Genomic DNA, 16868 nt, shown 5'->3' on the forward strand with positions numbered 1-16868 from the left:
ATCATAAGCAGCATTATCAGAACCTGTTTCATTTATTCATACACATTTGTTACTAATCCAGTAAGAAACTTGATAATAATTCCTGAATTTATTTACATTATATCCTTAGTTGATTTGAAGGCAACTGGACTTCTTCTTTCAAGCTTTGAAGACTTTTTGACGAAGTCCAGTTGCTTTCAAATCAAACCATAGGATAATTATGACCTCGGTGAATGAGAAAATACAGACATTATATCCTTAACCTGACTTTACCAGGTGTAAATTATTCCTAATGTTTCCTTTCTACTCTGGTCATCACATCTAGTGATCATATTGTTTATGTTTCAGCTTATTCCAACAGTCTTGCTCGTAAAACTCCACCCCTTTCAAATGAACATGCTCATAGCCAGGTAGACATACCCAGGGGTAACTGAGCCTGAGATTGTCTAATTTGTTTGTTGCACTCCAGTGTATTAAGGGTTCCCTGTGAAGTTTCAGACCTTTAGCCATTTGAGTCCATGAGTAGATACCTGTTTGTCACACTATTCCACTGCTCAGCAGGTGGCAGCCAAGATGTGCAGCAGCGCACCAGCAAATGCAGGAGAGAAGACTGCAGGCTAGCAACCATGGATGTAAACAACGCTGGATTCAAAATACTGCTACCACAACACTTTTATGAGGAAGGAAATGCGCTTGACACACTTCTTAGAAGTCAAGGACATACACACTGCGGTCTGGTGAGTAACTATGAATGTAAACAGAACTTTTGTTTGATAAGGGTACAGCTTTAATGAATACTAATGAATGTTATTGTATCATTGATACAGACCTTACTTGTCAAACACCAGTCACTGTAGACGTAGTGAGGAAGTTTGCTCATGAAACCTCAGTGTCATCCATGGCAAACCCTCCCCTCCCCTTCTCTTAGCTTAAGAGTCCTCACCAATTCTTCAGTTGTCAGCAGTTTTGAAAATAGCTCATAAGAGGAAACTCCTTGTAACTGTAGCAACTATTTAGGAGGACTCCTTGTGCTAAAGTAAGATTCTTGTCTCTGTTTAACTTATGATGTATAATGTGAGGAGCACTTCCTCATGAAGGAGGCCAGACACCAAGAATGCATGGAAGGGGGTGTCACGAGACCACAATCAGTGCTTTTCTCAGTTCATGTCAGTGTGGAGAGGAAAAAATAAACAAAACAGACTTCATTCAATGTTTACAGTTTATACAATATAGTTTCATATGTATATATATATATATTAAGGACAACATGATACATAAATATTTAACATGGCAGTACAAAAAGATCTTGCTTATGTTGGAACATTCAGGCTGCACGTATCACCGTGGTTTCTCTGACAGTGGTTTTCTTTTAAAAGAATATTTGGTTGACATTATGTCTTTGTGATGGTGACAGCACAGCTACAGAGAGGAAGTGCAGGGCCAGAGAAGGGGATGTTGAAGTTGCTGCTTTATTTCCCTTCAAATCTGTCACCCATCTTTATCTACAAGAGTACATCACTTTAAATTTGTCCCTGACTCAAGGGATGATGTTACTGTTGAATACAAATTTAAAAAAAAGAAAAAGGATCTTTGTCAATGTCCTCAATAAATATGACAAGCACAAGTAGAGTAACTAGCTACAGTAATGATAGAAACCATTTCAAGACATGCAATGAGGAACTAAAGTTACTGGAACAGATTGTAGATCACTTCCACCTTTTGCTTGCCCATTGAGTTTTCAGTCCTTTAGGTGATGTAAATTCAAAACACTTCCCATTATTAAACTGTTCACATGGTCCACTGTTAGTGGACTGTGAGTTGGATGGGATACTTAGAATGAATAAAATTTAATTTTGGGATTTTTTACATAAAGTATGTTAATTAATTTATCTCTTCATTCTGCCTCAAGACTAGATTAGAAGTTTTTAGAAAATGACCTGTTTTTGTTCAATGCTGGCTAATATCAGAAAGCATAATACAACATTTTCAAAGTGTTATAGTAAAATGCTCAGATGTGCACCACAGATTGCAAAGGTTAAAATGACAGTTTAGCTACTTCCGTTTTAGTTGTGGTTTTCTCTGGGTTGGGGTAATGTGCAAAGCACTTGCTACAGAGGCTGTGAAACTTATAATACTAACATTGCATCAAGGACATTTTGCTCTGCAGTAATGTGATACACACTACACATGCATATGTGAGACTGGTCAAAGATAAGTAAAAATTTGTTTCACTTTTCAGAATGGCATGTGCCTTGATTGAATACAAGGTAATGGTCAGTATCTAAGGTTTTGTTGGTTTGTTTTTTTTTTGTTTTGTTTTTTTTTTTCAGCTTCAGCCAGTATGTGATTAAGCAGGAAAACAAAATTATGAATCATAAAAAAATATGTAACTGTATTGAAAAATAAAACATCATAAGACCCTATTAAAAAGTAAAAATTACTCAGAATAACCTTTTTTTGACTTTAGGGGACATGTCCTCATTGTGGAAATGATAAAGATAGATGTAACAAGCAAACATACCACATCCTGCACATCCCCACTTCACACAGCTGTACTCCTCTCATCCATGCTAGTGGTTTGTGAGTAAACTGACCAGCTTTGTCTTTCCTGAGGTATGTAGACCCTGATCATCTGACACAGTCTGCAGGAAGCCCTGTTTATCAACCTCACCAGGTGCCTCCTGAACTTCTCCCCAACAAACACATACAGGATGGGATTGAGGCAGCTGTGAGAGTAGGCAATGGCCTCAGTGACTTGTAAAGTCAGTGTGATGGCTTTGCTGCTTTCGCATTCTAGATAGATATTCAGTAGCTCTAGTGCTTTGAATAACAATGCAACATTGTAGGGGACCCAGCAGCAGAAGAAAACAGACACCACTATGAAAATTAAACGGATGGTCTGTCTCTTGGATGACTGAGTGAACAGTAGCCGCCAGACAATCTGTGAGTAGCAGAATCCCATGATGATAGCTGGGACAAATAGACCCAAAATGTTCATTTTAAAAATACTAAAGAGCCTCCAGAAGTGGGGGTTGAAAGAACTGGTATTATTGAAAGCAGCTTTGGGATATACAGGGAAGCAGTAATTACGGTTAGACATACCAACATTAGTTTGCTGTTGGAGAAAGATCAAGTCAGGGAAAGAAGCCAAAAATCCAGCCACCCATGTAACAGCAGCTGCAATCAGTCCACAGGACCCTGTCCGTACTCTCATAGCGTAAACAGCATGAACTATAGCCAAGTACCTGTCAATGCTCATTAGACAGACAAAAAAAATCCCACAGTAAAAAACAATATGATAAATGCCCAAGACGACCTTGCACATAGTATCTCCGAATAACCACTGGTCCCAGGCTTGGTGGGCTAGGAAGGGAAGGGAGCACGCCAAGAGAAAGTCAGCAATGGCCAGGTTAAGAAGGCACACGTCAGTCATACTACGGAGTCGCACCCCACATGCAATGACGCAGATGACAAGAGAGTTACCAAGAAGACCCAGGAGGCAGAAGATGGAGAAGAGGGCAGGAAGAAACTTGGCCCCATGACGCTCGTAAACGCACATCCCAAAGTCCCCCTCAGGGTAGGCATAGTAATCTTCGGTGGTGCTATGAGGCAAGGATGATGCAGTCCTGCTGGTGAGAAAAACCAAAACCAGTTGTAATCTTGCAGCCTAATTCATGAGAACATGTCAGCAAAATGGCAAAATACACTCAAATACTAGACTGGAAAGCTCAACCAGCTGTGGAGAAAAATTCCTGCTCAGCTCAGAGTAAAGGGAAACAGCGATAGTCAGCAAGGCATGAACTGACAGAGGCATCACAGACTTTATATAAGTGTAATCTGAGCAACATAATGTACAAAACGGTGAAGGTGTGTGTGTCAGCGGTTGGTTTAATCTTACTCTGGTATAGCCGTTGTGCTCAAATTGTCACTGCAATTGAAAATAGCGACATCAGGGGTGGTTGTAGCCATGATCAGCTGTGGAAAAGAAAGAAGAAAAAAAAACAACATGACCTACTTTCGGAAATTGAAAACAGCTGTGCACACCCTGCCTCTCTAATACAGCTTTAAGTACAAAGTTCTTATAATGTTTTGTAGGGTTTTATTGAAATGGGGATCAGGTGAAGTATTAAAGTATTATCCTTAGGATAACAGCTTTACTGTCATTCACTTGATTTATACAAGTTTAGTGTACAGAGTTTAAGTGCAGAGCTCTAAAGTGGGATGTTGGTCCTGGGTCTACTGGATGATGGATCTGAGAGATGTACCAGAGCTAAAGTCCAAGTACCACACACCATACAGTATTTTCACACAGCAGACATACTGTACATATCTAAAAAAAAAAAAAAAAAATCTAAAGGTTTCATCAAGAAAAGAAGCAAGACAGATTCAGTTCTTGGTCAAAATCCGAGGCTCAACACTTTTAATAAGGAACATGTCTCTCAGTGATGTTCATTTTGTAGTCACTTCTATTTACCACAACTTCAATGACTGAAGAGTCATGATTAGCCTCAACATTATGTTTTGCGTAGACCAGTTTTTGTGCATATAATTAAATAAAAAATAAACAGATTTTGTGGTCAACTTTAACATGTGCGCTTGTGCAGCATATGAAAAGGTTAACAATGTGTTTTTATAGTGTATTTTTATCAGTGCGTGAGTGCGTGAGGTATTTGGTTTTTGAAGAGAAAGAACACTGTGTGCAGTTGTGTGCAAACCTGCCAGTTGTTTATTTCAGACTGAAACAGTCTGCATATTTAAAAGTTACCAAGTGAGGCACTGAGCTGATACTGTCAAAAGATGGTTTTGAGCGCATCCGTGTTGAAGAGTTTTAAATACTTTTACTCAGCAGATGACTTAGTAGATGACTCTGGATGCTCCCATGTAGGATAAGGAAATATATAATATAATGTTATCCAACTGCTTTAAGCACTTTTTTTTTTGTTTTTTTTTGTTTTTTTTTTAGCTTTAGTCTGGAGCTTGATTACATTACCTGCTGTTTCTGGACAATTGAAGTTCAAGAATGGGTAAGTTTTGCAATTGAGCTTTTTTGTGATGATGAAAGAAAGAGAAAGGGAATTGTTCACTGACTAATGACCAGGTTATCATGAATGTTTCTTTTCCGAAACCTAATTTTTGACAACATGCAGTGGAATGAGAATAATTTTTGCCTTGGACCAATAACAAAACACGTGATATATTCCCAACACATAAATCAAAGGTGAAGTGAACTGATTGTCTTAAGTTTGGGAGCAGAGACCACATCTCAACCCCTCTCCTGATCACCTGTCAAGCCTAAGTGTATGTGGTCAGCCGACATGCTGAACTGTTTGTCTCAGAGTTATTGACCCACCGTCCCTTTCCCTTCCTTTCATTCATTTACCTTCCTAGGTCATCCCTCCCTCTGCTCATCCCTTCCCACATCATCCTCTTTTCCCTCCTTCCCTCATCCCATCCCACACCAGATTTAGTAGCAATTGAATTTGGCGCGTAATTCTGCCACATCTCATTCTAGGTCTGGGGGTGACCTGTGATCAGCTCAGGCAGAATTGCGCCTTAGACGGAATTCCTACACTGACTCTTCTCTCCCATCCTTCTTCTATCTGCACCCCTCTCCTCAACAATCACACATCTGTCCTCAACATCCAACTCCTCAACTTTGACTGAAACCAGACTTCTCATACTTGAATTGTACTGTGAATTAACTTCCTTAAGCCCCTTGTAGTGCCTGGACTGATAATGACTCAGGTCTAGAATGACTCAGAGCTAAAGAGAAATTAATGGTGGTGTTAGAAAAAAAAAACAAAACAGTTTGCACAATAATCATTCTTGATCAACTGATGTTTTTCATTATGATAAAAATGCAGTAGTTTTGAAATGTTGGTGTGTTTGCATTATTACAGGCTGCCAATTTTCAGTGTGCGGCTATCTCTTTCCCCTCTGACAGAAGTAGACATATCATACTTATGTAGAAATCGTGTAGACATGTTATATATGTCACGTAAAGGCATGTGCTTGTAAAAGTAGAAAAAAAAACTTTACCTGCCAGCACTGGATAGAAAACGCTGAAGTGTGAAGCCAACTCAAACAAATGATCAGCTGTCCGTCCAATCTGATTATGCACAACACAGGAAAATTGAGAACAAGTTTTCATACCACAAATGAGGCAGTGTGAGAAGTGTGTGAGACTTTTTTAAAAAACGTTCCACCCTCTAGCCAATTTATCTGGGTGGGCTTGTGGGTTTTCACAACAGACAGGTATGGTTTTTTATTTCCTGCGTATTCAAAAAAGCACATACAAGAGAGCCCACAGTGTCTGTGGGTGCACTGAACCACAAGTCCATATGTAAGCTTTAACAAGAGCAAGGTGACTCAGACCACATCTGCAGGAACACAACCGCTTGCAGGTTTGTTGCATAGAAGAAGTGATACTATTGATGCAGCCACCAGTGAAGAGTGACAGATGTGTCAAAACAGTACAGTGTATAGAAAGCAAATTACTTTCTCTGTGTAGGGAAAAGTTCTGACTAATATCTGAAGGGAAAACAGAGATGTGACTATTACATTTTACAGATCTTAACATTTTTATGCATCATTTTGATTCAGCCAGTAGCTGGATTGTAGGCCCAGATGAACAGCGTCTTAGTCAGTATGTTATTGTTAAATGACACAGGGATTTCGCTCTGCACATTTCTTGTAAAATGGTTACAATCTGCCAAGAATGACAAAGTCTGAAATGTTTCAGTCACCACAGGGACATGGAGAACACTGCACTGCTGTGTTTCACTTAAATGAGACACACGCCAATGTGCACACACACACACCAGAATAACAGTTTTTTTTTCTTTTCTCCTGCTATGAACAAAGTTAAGACAGAGCAATCCAAAGAATTTTTTTTCTTTATTTTACTTTACAAAGTTTTACAAATTACAGGTGTACTTTGTTTTAAATGATTTGAATAAAATTCTATACACTTTCAAAATGATTAATTCCCTTGTTACTTGTTACTTTTACAGTTTTAAGAAATATCATCTACCCTCATGACACTTCACACACACACTGCTGTCTCTAAATTTCAGTGAAAAGATACATCATTGTAAGCACACATGCACCCGCCATCAACACACAGAAGCAAGGTGTGTTTTTTTTAATCATTTTTAGTACTCTGATCTTACAGGTGTGTTGGAAGTTTCTTTCTCTGTGGTGTCTCTCTGACTGAAAGCCATTCTCCTCTGGTTGCTCCAGCAGAAGTATCTAGTCAGTACTTTGCCCAGAGACTTCCTAAACTTCTCCCCTACAAATGCATAGATGACTGGATTTACACAGCAGTGAGACAGTGCAATAATCTCAGCAAAGGTCATGGCAGAGTTGATGGTTGCTGTGGCCACACAGTTGTTAAGGATTTCAAACAGCTGCAGTGTCTGAAGGAAAACTGTGACATTGTAGGGGACCCAGCACACCACAAACACACACACTATGGTAAATATCAGCTTTACAGCTTTGTCCTTTTTGGAATTCCTGGACTTGGACAGAACAATGAGGATTTTCACGTAGCAGAAAATCATAATGGGTAGGCACAGGAAAAGTCCCACTGTGTTCTCACTGAAGTTTCGCAGCATCTTCCAAAACTGCTGGCTTTCAAATGGGTACAGCGGTTGGCAGCTGACGCTGTTATTGTCATCTTTCTCCAAGGAGGCAAATATCACCTGAGGGACTGCCATGGTGACAGCTACAACCCAGATAACGATGCTAGCAATGATCCCATAGCGAAGCGTCCTGGCGCGCATGGCTGCCACAGCATGGACGATAGCCAGGTAGCGGTCCACACTCATTGAAGTCACAAAGAAAGTCCCACTGTAGAAACCCAGCTGTTTAGAGCAGCAGAGGACGGAGAAAAGTCAGAACAGGATGTAACATTAGGTGACATTTGTCAGGCTTTACAGCCGACATAAAACAGCCGCTGTTTCACACATCATCTGAGGACAGCTGCCTTTATCATGAAAAACATGTCCTCATTCTGCTTATTAGCAAAATATTTACCAATTCTAAAAAATCTAAAAAATACCATCTTCTATCTTCTATCTTCTTCTACTATGTTGTGTTTTCAGTGCAACATACACTAGAAATACTTGCACAGCCTCGTTATATTGAATTTTCATTAACAGTAATTCAGTTTTGCACTTTGCAAAAAAAATAAATATTGTTGGAAGTAATCCTTTAAAAAGTAAAAAAAAAAAAAAGAGAGAGCGAGAACCACCCACACCCTCTATTACTGCATTATACCATTTCAGGTGCAGGGTTGTGAGCACTAGACTAATCATGGCTTCACACATTAGTATAAATGTCATGTTTTTTAATGGCTAATTACTTTTCTGCACTTCTTTGTGACTTCTGCTTTCGAAAGATTAAGTACCCAAAGTCCATTCACCTGATAGACTCCTGTCATCAGTTTGCACGATGTAAGGTTCTGGGAATTGTGGACCAAGAGAGGCAGGGATACAGCCAGTATGAGGTCAGACAGGGCCAGGTTGAGGAGGCATACATCCGTCATATTTCTCAGCTTTATGTGCCAGAGGAGAACCCAGAGAACTGTGCAGTTGCCTGTGAAAGCACTTCAAGTTATTAGTCATTATTTTGGGTTGGAGCACTGAACCGCTGAGCACATCTAACTGCATCAGTTTCAGCTAAAAATGCCTAAAATGCAAATATGCATTAAAATGTGTCAAGAGAGTGATACATATCTACACATAAACATCCTTTTTTTTTTAAGATTTAGGCCTTTTAGAACCTACCTAGCAGACCTAGACAAGACAGTGCATAGTACAAAACTGGCAAGATGGTGGATCCATCGGGGAATTCTGAACTGGTATTCTGATCACAGGTGTAATAGTCATAGTCAATCTCTTCCAGGTATGATGCGTTCATACTGCTGTGTGAGAAGGAGCAGAACATTTTGGGATTACTTAGGTTTAACACAGTAATTCAAAACACCAAGAATGACAAGATAAAGTCTAAAACATTTTCCTCTTGCAGAAAAAAAATTATATAAACGACATACAAGCTCAAATGGTACTGTTCATGTCACATGTCCCAGTTTTCTATATGCTACAATTTGACTTTCTTTTCAAAACTGTAGTTGGTATCACTAACTTATTCCAGTTAGTGATACAAACCAACCTAAATGAGCAACTTTGAATAGAGCAAGCACAAGTCTACAACATTAGGTCTAATCTGGTGGACCTGAGTTCCCCCAGTCCTACAAAAGTGGCAGATGTTTGAGATGATCTTTTATAAACTTTACTGAGTTGTGGTTGTATAGCTCTGTTCTTCAGAGGCAACCACCCAAACTCTTGGACTCGATGTAAGCTGATTTCAAACCCAACATCTGGGAGATCTGTAATTTATTTTCAGTGTTCCTCCCATACCCTAACCCTCACTCCATCAACAATTTAAATAGTGAAAACAACACAAAACAATGGAATCATCCAGCGGTCTTAAACTTCCTTTACTGGTTCGTTTAGATTTTTTCCACAAAGAAGCTCTTGTTCACCTCCTTTGGGGCCTTAAACATTACAGTCTCTCCACTTTTACTACTCTCTACCAGATATAGTTAACTGACAGAAGGTTTGACAGAAAAATATGACCATTTAAGACAAGCATATGTTTTGATCCAAATAAATGAAAATTTGATTTTATGCCATGTGAAAAGCCAACTTGTTTTCTAGGGCATTCTTGATCTGAATCAAATTTCTGACTTAAAACAGTGAACAGTGAAGACAGTGAAGCCCAAGTGGCCGAATCATTCAAATATAAAAACAAATTTACAACTACTTACTTCCACAATGAGAACTTTTGACTCCTGATTCAATTTTCTTGTGATCTTGACAAAAATCCTCCCTTCATTTGCTCTAAGTTTGTAAAATGTTGCCTCTGCTCATATATTGGTAAAAAACAAAAATGGAGATGATACGTTTTCCTCCTTATCATGATCGACTTGGTGTTTCACACGACTGAAATCTCTGTGTTCTACACTGTACGTTTTGCAAAGATGTAATCTTCAGAAAAGACAAAACAATCTGAAACACATTCAGATGTGAGGGAATTCAGTGTTATTACTGGACTTTCCTGCCCTTTCAGCTGAACCTTTCAGATATAATCATCTTTTAGTGAGTCATGTCAAAGCTTCCATGAACAACATTTAAACTGCTGTCGTTTCAAACCTAAACAACAACCACCACTGCCACATATGCAAATTTTAATGATCATTTATGAATATCACAAACTTCCTCCTGTTCTGACCATAATCAAATTCATGTGATCTAGTTTAAACCACATCTCAAACTTTTTGCTCTCACTATCACCATATACCGAACCACCTGTCTTGACACCCATGCCGACCCTCACTTCCTGTGGGTGACAATGTTTACACACACGTGAGCACATAATCCCCAACTACACACCGCACTTATGGGTGTAGGAGGTGACAGTAATCAAATAAGTCTCGTAAATATCAACTAAAAATTTTGAAAATGCCAACGTGCTTACCACGTACTCTGCCAAAATCACTGCTCCTGAATGTGTATGTTCTTGTGTTGTGCATCAACGTTACAAGTCATCCTGTCGAGCTGCATTGCTCGCTTTTTGTGTCAAATCCTGCTGTCGATCTCATTTTTGGTAAGGTGAACCCTGGGCTTTGTTGTTTCCTCTGCATTGTGTTAAAATTGCAGAGAGGTGTCAGTGTGGTTTTCTGAGAAATGTTCCTTCATGTTTGACACGTGAAAAGAAAAGAGTACAGGGGAAATGTATTCAAATTAGGATTTTTTTTTTTTTTTTTTGCTTTTTCTTGGTATTTTACTCAATCCACGTGCGCATCTTTTTCTAAATTTTGAAAATAGAATCCCTCTCATTGGGAATTACAGAATATATTTCATATTACTTCTCAGTGCTTGTACAACATAAAATTATCAATATACTTGAATGTGCTTGTGTTTAATACAATCTGTACAGTACAGCACATACAACTAAATGAGAAACTAGCATTTGTTCAATTATATATAAAGAAGTAACATGAGGTGTTGACGTGAAACGTTGACAGTGTCAACTACATATTACTGTTTATAAGTGTTTTATTCACGGCAACAACTCTCCAACATGTCAGCTGTCACGTGCTATAGCAACGTTTCTGTGGAGCTGTAAAAATGTGGGCCATTTATGATGATTTCAAATCTGTTTATGGTCTCAGTTACATAGAGAAGTTGAATAACCCAGTACATGACTGTCATTTCACCTTGAAGGAGTGCTAGGTGTGTGGTATCATGGATTTAGTGTGCCATACAACCCACCAACCAAAAGTTGTTTGGTACTCTTAGATAGGAGAAGAGATGAGAGGATGTAAAACTTTAATAATCTTATTTGTCAAACAAGCAATTGCGCATTTGGCCTCATTTCATGCAAATAACATCTGAAAATAGCTGTAAAATAAAGTATATACAATATACTGTACATATATAGAAAAAAAACATTGGAAAAATATATGAAAAATTACAGATTTCATGAGCCAAAATTTGTTCCAATCCAACCCTGTGCTAGTTTCACCTTTGCAGATTTGAGTCATCAAACATTTGAATGAAAAAATTTCCACCATAAAAGTGCAAAATGAAAAAAAAAAAAACCCATGTTGTAGCAGGTAGCAGAAATGTTGGAAACACGGCACATACAAGCAAACATTGTGGTTACAGATTGTCACAAACAAGACGCCCTAACTTTCTGTCAAGAGGTACAACTTCAAGTGCAGTCAAATCTCCACCAATAGTATAGGACAGTAATGATGAGTAGATCACACCTAAATTACTTCCAAAACTGATGGGCCTACATGTCTGTCATCGTGTTGTCAAAACAAAGTTTTTTTTAACATTAGACACTGTCAGTGACTAACACTGGCGTGGATGGCAAATAGAAGTGATAGGTAATGTCAGGTTCCATGAACAAAAATAACATGGTCTGCATTAATACCAAGGCAACTCAAATAAAAACATATACAAACTCTGCAGGTGGCATCCTTAAAACATATCAGCTCTGCCCTTCACATCCTACATGGCAAAAGTGGAGGTGCCATCAGAGGACCTGGACATGACTGAGCTTCTCCTGAAGAGGCTGTCTGAGAAGTCTCTGATAGGCAGAAACTTGCTGGCAGGTATCCACTGTCTCAGCAGATGCTCGGCTCTTTTCATAAACTTCTGTCCAACAAAGGCGTATATGATGGGGTTCAGACAGCAGTGAGTGTATGCAAGGGTCTCAGTAACTGTCAGTGACATCCTTAAATTGTTGTCGAATTCGCAGGCGTTTGGCAATATACGCTTAAGCTGAAGAAAAGTCAAGAACATAGAAATGTTAAACGGAGCCCAGAACAGAAAAAAAACAATCATTATAGAGATGATCAGCCTGACAATGCGGTGCCTTTTAGGACTCCTTATGCTCGCCAGTCTGGGGATGATCCTGGAGTAACAAACTACCATCACCAAGAAGGGCAACACAAGACCCAATATATTTGTTACGAGGATGTTGTACAGCTTCCAGGCTTTGTCATCTGAGGCAGGATTACAACTCGGCCCGTCATGGTCATTTATAACCTCAGTGTAGATAGCAGATGGTAGGGAGACAAACAAGCTCAGCATCCAGACAGTCATGCTCACAAAGACGCCTGCCCTCACAGTGCGATATCCTGCCACCCCATGGGTGTGCAGGATGACCATGTAGCGGTCCACCGTCATGACCACCATGGAGAAAATGCTGCTGAAGAACCCGATGCTGTGGCAGACAGAGATGAAACGGCACATAAAGCCTCCAAAAGTCCACTGACTGACCACAGCATAGTGAGCGTAGAAGGGCAGCGTGACCACAAAGAGGAGGTCGGAGACAGCCAGGTTGAAGAGGCAGATGTCTGTCAAGTTGGTCTGTTTGCGGTGTTTCACCAGGACACACACCACCAGGCCATTACCTTGGCAGGACAAAAAAAAAAAAAAAAAAAACACATTACATCTGTCACATAACAACGCATCATACTAACATATGTAAAGTAATGCTCCCTTTCTCTCTCTCTCTCTCTCTCTCTCATACTCACACATATTCCTGTCTTACTATCTTTGTGAGTGCACTCACTGACACAATGCACTCCCTCCCCCCTCAACCTGACCTTAACCATCACATCTGAATGAACTAACCCCAAACCTTACTCTACCCTGATTTAAACCTGATCCCTAAAACAAAGTCTTAACCCTCAAAGAGTCCTTCAGAGTTGTGAGGATAGGTCAAAATGTCCTCACAATGCTGGTTTCAAACCAAAATGTGTCCCCTCAAACCTAAAAAGACAGAGCACGTGCACACACACACACACACTCATAACAACAAACATACCTGCAAAGCCGACGATGAAAACCAAACTGTAAAAAATGGGCAGAAACACCTGGCCAAATTGCTTAAGCTCGCTGTGGCTGCATGGAGCGAAGCTTGAAATGTTTTCATCGTAGTAGTAGGATGAATAATCGTAAATTGTGGACATTGTGGACATTGTGGTGACGGTGGAATTTGTTCCATTATCTGCAGACAGATATATGTTTATATATTAATTTCATCATCTTGTACATTTTGATAGAATATAATACATTCAAACAGTCAGGTTGCCTCTAAACCTCAAAGAAAACTCTTTTTAAAAGATCTTCTTTTTTTTTTTGGATCTCAGACTATTTTCTTCAGAAGTTTCGAAACAAAGTTCCCAGAAAAGCTGCTGACCGTGAGCTCTGTGCTTATTCATAGCTTATTCATAGTAATGTTGACCTTTTTCTAAATGTCACTTTTCCATTTTCAGTAAGTCTTCAGTATGCCACTGTGTTGACATAAAGGTGGAAACCTTACAGATAGATATCAAGACAGAAGTTAAACCAAATGAATAAGACCAAAACTGCTTGCATGGATAATTGCTGCTGCAAGAAAAAGTATGTTCATTTGTAATTGGGGATGAATCTGCCCTCAAAGTCAATTGATAATGAAGATTATAATGCCACCTGCTGGACTTCACAGGTCATTTATTTCCTTGTTGGAAACATTTATCAAGCCTATACATTAATTCACAAGAGGATGACAGAACACTGTTTTTAGGATGGGTCTTATTAGGGTGTTTATCCATTGTCCAGCCATCCCCAGCTATCCCCGTTGATTTTGGCTTGCAGTGATTGTTTTATTGTTTTACTGTTTTTATTTGATGTTGACTAACAAACACTAATAATTTTATCTCTTTTTTTTTTTTTTTTTTTTTTACAATTGTTTCATTTAACATGTGAAATATAGTTTAGACACATTTTTTGAGTCTTTGAAATTATCATTATGTTAATTCAGACTGCAAGTCAAAATACAGAAAACAATAGATACGTTAACTGTGTAGGTTACGTGTTTGATGAAAACAAATATAGAAAGAATACAGAAAGACCAATACTCTTTCTTTGTTTTCAAAAAAAAATGTAAAAAGGATTTAAAATAGTGATAATGTTCCAAATGGAAATGCAAAAGAAATTATGATGAATACCGCATAAAAGTATTTTAATTTTAATTGAAAATGGACATAAAACATAAAACTTACATTTAACCTAACAATCGTACATTATTACACATATTTCTTTCAACAAGTCTACAAAACACTAAGTTAAATATTCCAAAATTTGTAAAGTCATCAAAAATACATTCACCTGACATGGTGAGATTTCAGTGATGCCCTTTCCAGTCAGGGAATGAGTGGCAGCAGATCAGGACTCCTTGATTTCCTTTGTCTGTTCTTTTGATCCTTTTGGACGCGATGTCCTCAGATGCACAATGGTGAACTAACTCTCTCACAGTTAGCAGTCCCCCAATAACCAGTAACACAGAAACAGAAGTGCAGATGTTGTTTCCTGTACGTCCCTAAGTGTGACTATGAGATGCTTATCAGGAGCCCACAGTTCACACTGCCTGAAGTATAGAGAACCAAAATAACATAAAGACTGCCACATCACAGCAAAGCATGTTGCTGCCCATTTTATCGCAGACATTTCAGACTTTCACATCTCAGCCTCAACAAAACAACTGTTGATTTAAGCTGAAAGATTTATTCAAAACAGTAAAGATTGTGTGATAAAAAAATGAGTTTCCGAAGGAAATGTTTTTTTTTTTTTGTTTTGTTTTTTTTACATCTGTAGACTAATATTTAATACGTCACAGTCCAGTCAAGTTTGATGTTATCTGAATGTCAAAGATGGCGTGATATCATGTTCAAAGATTTCAGTTTAGAGTGAAATGCAAGTACCACCAAAAGCCTATGTCTGAATTGGCCGTAACTGGTCTTTGTGATGGTATGGGACTGTGTCCTTTTTTAGACTACACATGTGTTTGTTCTGGTTTCTGCTGCTATTAAGACATTCTTCTTTATCTTTGTCCTCTTTATCATTTTTTGTTATTATTCTTATATAGTAATGCTGCTAGTCTCTGCTGACCATACAATATCTCACCTCACCTCCTCAGCTTGTGGATTTTAAGTAAAATCTGGTCTATGAGTGACCTCTTGTGGCGCAAAATCATATCTCAGTTGAGCAGAGAGGTGTAGCATATGGGCTTGTGCTGGGAATTGTGGCTCTTTTAAGAGAGGCTATGCCTCGGTTCACTAAAAAGAGCTGGCTCTTTCGGCTCACTAGTGGCTCCTCAGATGTTTTTTTGTTTCTTAAATTCATTACCAGTAAATTTATTATCCATACTACCTCTGCAATAACATGTAAATTTATAATCCCTGCAATTCCAGTTTACATTTACACTGCCTGCTCTTTATCCACTGTAAATATCTTGTATATATTGGTTTTTCTCTATTTTTATATTTTATTATATATATTTATTTAAAATTTTTAATTTGTCTTGTTTTGAAAAGTCTTTTTTTTTCCTCGTCATGCTGCTCAATGTGCCTTAAATTGTCCTCTGGGAACAAATTATGTATAAATGATTTACTAATGTACAAAACATACATCATAATAAATGTTTATTATTTATATGGCTTAGTATATATCGATGTAATTGAAATGCATCCAGTTTTTACTGTGTTTCCTGCGGTCACTCATTTTCTGTTCTCTCTCTCTCTCTCTCTCTTTCTCTTGTTTCTCCCTGTGTCTGTAACCTCCGCTCCTCCCCCTCCTGCTCTGTGCGGACACACCTCACATCAGGTAGCGGCACCGGCTCCCAGGCAGGAGTCGGCTCCCATCGTTCACTTCCAAGAGCCGCCTCAAAGAGCCGTTTCGTTCGCGACCAACACATCATATGGGTAAAATAGCACAAAGCATGCCGGGAGAAACATGCCGGGAGAAAATTTGAATTCTCATCGTGGGATTTCTATGAGACATTATGCATCGAAGCTTTAACCCTACAACAACAACAACAACAACAACAACAACAACAATAATAATAATAATAATAATAATGTAATTCTTATTAATAATAAAACATTGTATTGGATGTATATCACTTTATGTTGAAAATCCTGCCTGGTTTTTAATTTAACTACTGACTTTTTGTTTGTGTGTATCGCTCTATATTTAAGGTGCACTTGTGAATTCGTGCCGTCGCTCTCCAGCTGGCGCTCAGTGAATTCCCAATGATAATGATTGACGCGAGATCTGCTGACGAAGGCGGGCTGGAGAGAGATGCGTCAGGTTAGAAAGATACAGCCAAAAATGCACAGGAAACAGTCTATCCGTGCCTTCAGAATAAAAGAGTGGACGTTAGAATTTCTTAGCGCGACAGAATCAGTTCAGCAGCCTAACTTTGTGCTGTGCATCTTTGTATATAAGTTTCATTTAAATAAAAATTTACAATAAGACTGAAAG

At 38.7% G+C, this 16868-nt stretch overlaps 3 protein-coding genes and 1 long non-coding RNA gene across 10 annotated transcripts; 1 reads left to right on the forward strand and 3 right to left on the reverse strand.

The window, feature by feature from the left end:
- Positions 1 to 519: 519 nt before the first annotated feature.
- Positions 520 to 16474, forward strand: LOC121185922. Of its 2 annotated transcripts, none has more exons than XR_005894393.1 (3): positions 520 to 716; positions 4943 to 5003; positions 16209 to 16474. It is a non-coding gene; the product is annotated as an uncharacterized LOC121185922 (long non-coding RNA). The 2 variants fall into 2 exon arrangements; XR_005894394.1 differs by lacking the exon at positions 16209 to 16474 and adding an exon at positions 5492 to 6025.
- Positions 1207 to 6157, reverse strand: cabz01093075.1 (C-C chemokine receptor type 5). 2 transcript variants are annotated; one of them, XM_041044437.1, is made up of 3 exons: positions 6019 to 6157; positions 3878 to 3954; positions 1207 to 3605 (listed from the first exon to the last, which is right to left on the reverse strand). In XM_041044437.1, exons 2-3 carry the CDS (start codon positions 3946 to 3948, stop codon positions 2522 to 2524), a joined length of 1155 nt encoding a protein of 384 aa, XP_040900371.1. In that variant the 5' UTR covers positions 3949 to 3954; positions 6019 to 6157; the 3' UTR covers positions 1207 to 2521. The 2 variants fall into 2 exon arrangements, with proteins under 2 accessions (XP_040900371.1, XP_040900370.1); XM_041044436.1 differs by having other exon boundaries at positions 1207 to 3608.
- Positions 7127 to 10650, reverse strand: si:cabz01093077.1 (C-C chemokine receptor type 2). Of its 5 annotated transcripts, none has more exons than XM_041044442.1 (4): positions 10529 to 10650; positions 8769 to 8905; positions 8405 to 8577; positions 7127 to 7844 (listed from the first exon to the last, which is right to left on the reverse strand). In XM_041044442.1, the coding sequence occupies exons 2-4, from the start codon at positions 8899 to 8901 to the stop codon at positions 7134 to 7136; spliced, it is 1017 nt and encodes a 338-aa protein (XP_040900376.1). In that variant the 5' UTR covers positions 8902 to 8905; positions 10529 to 10650; the 3' UTR covers positions 7127 to 7133. The 5 variants fall into 5 exon arrangements, with proteins under 5 accessions (XP_040900376.1, XP_040900374.1, XP_040900377.1 ...); XM_041044440.1 differs by having other exon boundaries at positions 10522 to 10650; XM_041044443.1 differs by having other exon boundaries at positions 8769 to 8902; positions 10522 to 10580.
- On the reverse strand, positions 11359 to 14944 carry LOC121185918 (C-C chemokine receptor type 5). Its single transcript, XM_041044438.1, has 3 exons — positions 14715 to 14944; positions 13390 to 13572; positions 11359 to 12973 (listed from the first exon to the last, which is right to left on the reverse strand). The coding sequence occupies exons 1-3, from the start codon at positions 14719 to 14721 to the stop codon at positions 12066 to 12068; spliced, it is 1098 nt and encodes a 365-aa protein (XP_040900372.1). The 5' UTR covers positions 14722 to 14944; the 3' UTR covers positions 11359 to 12065.
- Positions 16475 to 16868: the final 394 nt, after the last annotated feature.

This window comes from Toxotes jaculatrix, chromosome 8, assembly GCF_017976425.1.
Source record: "Toxotes jaculatrix isolate fToxJac2 chromosome 8, fToxJac2.pri, whole genome shotgun sequence".
NCBI lineage: Eukaryota > Metazoa > Chordata > Actinopteri > Toxotidae > Toxotes > Toxotes jaculatrix.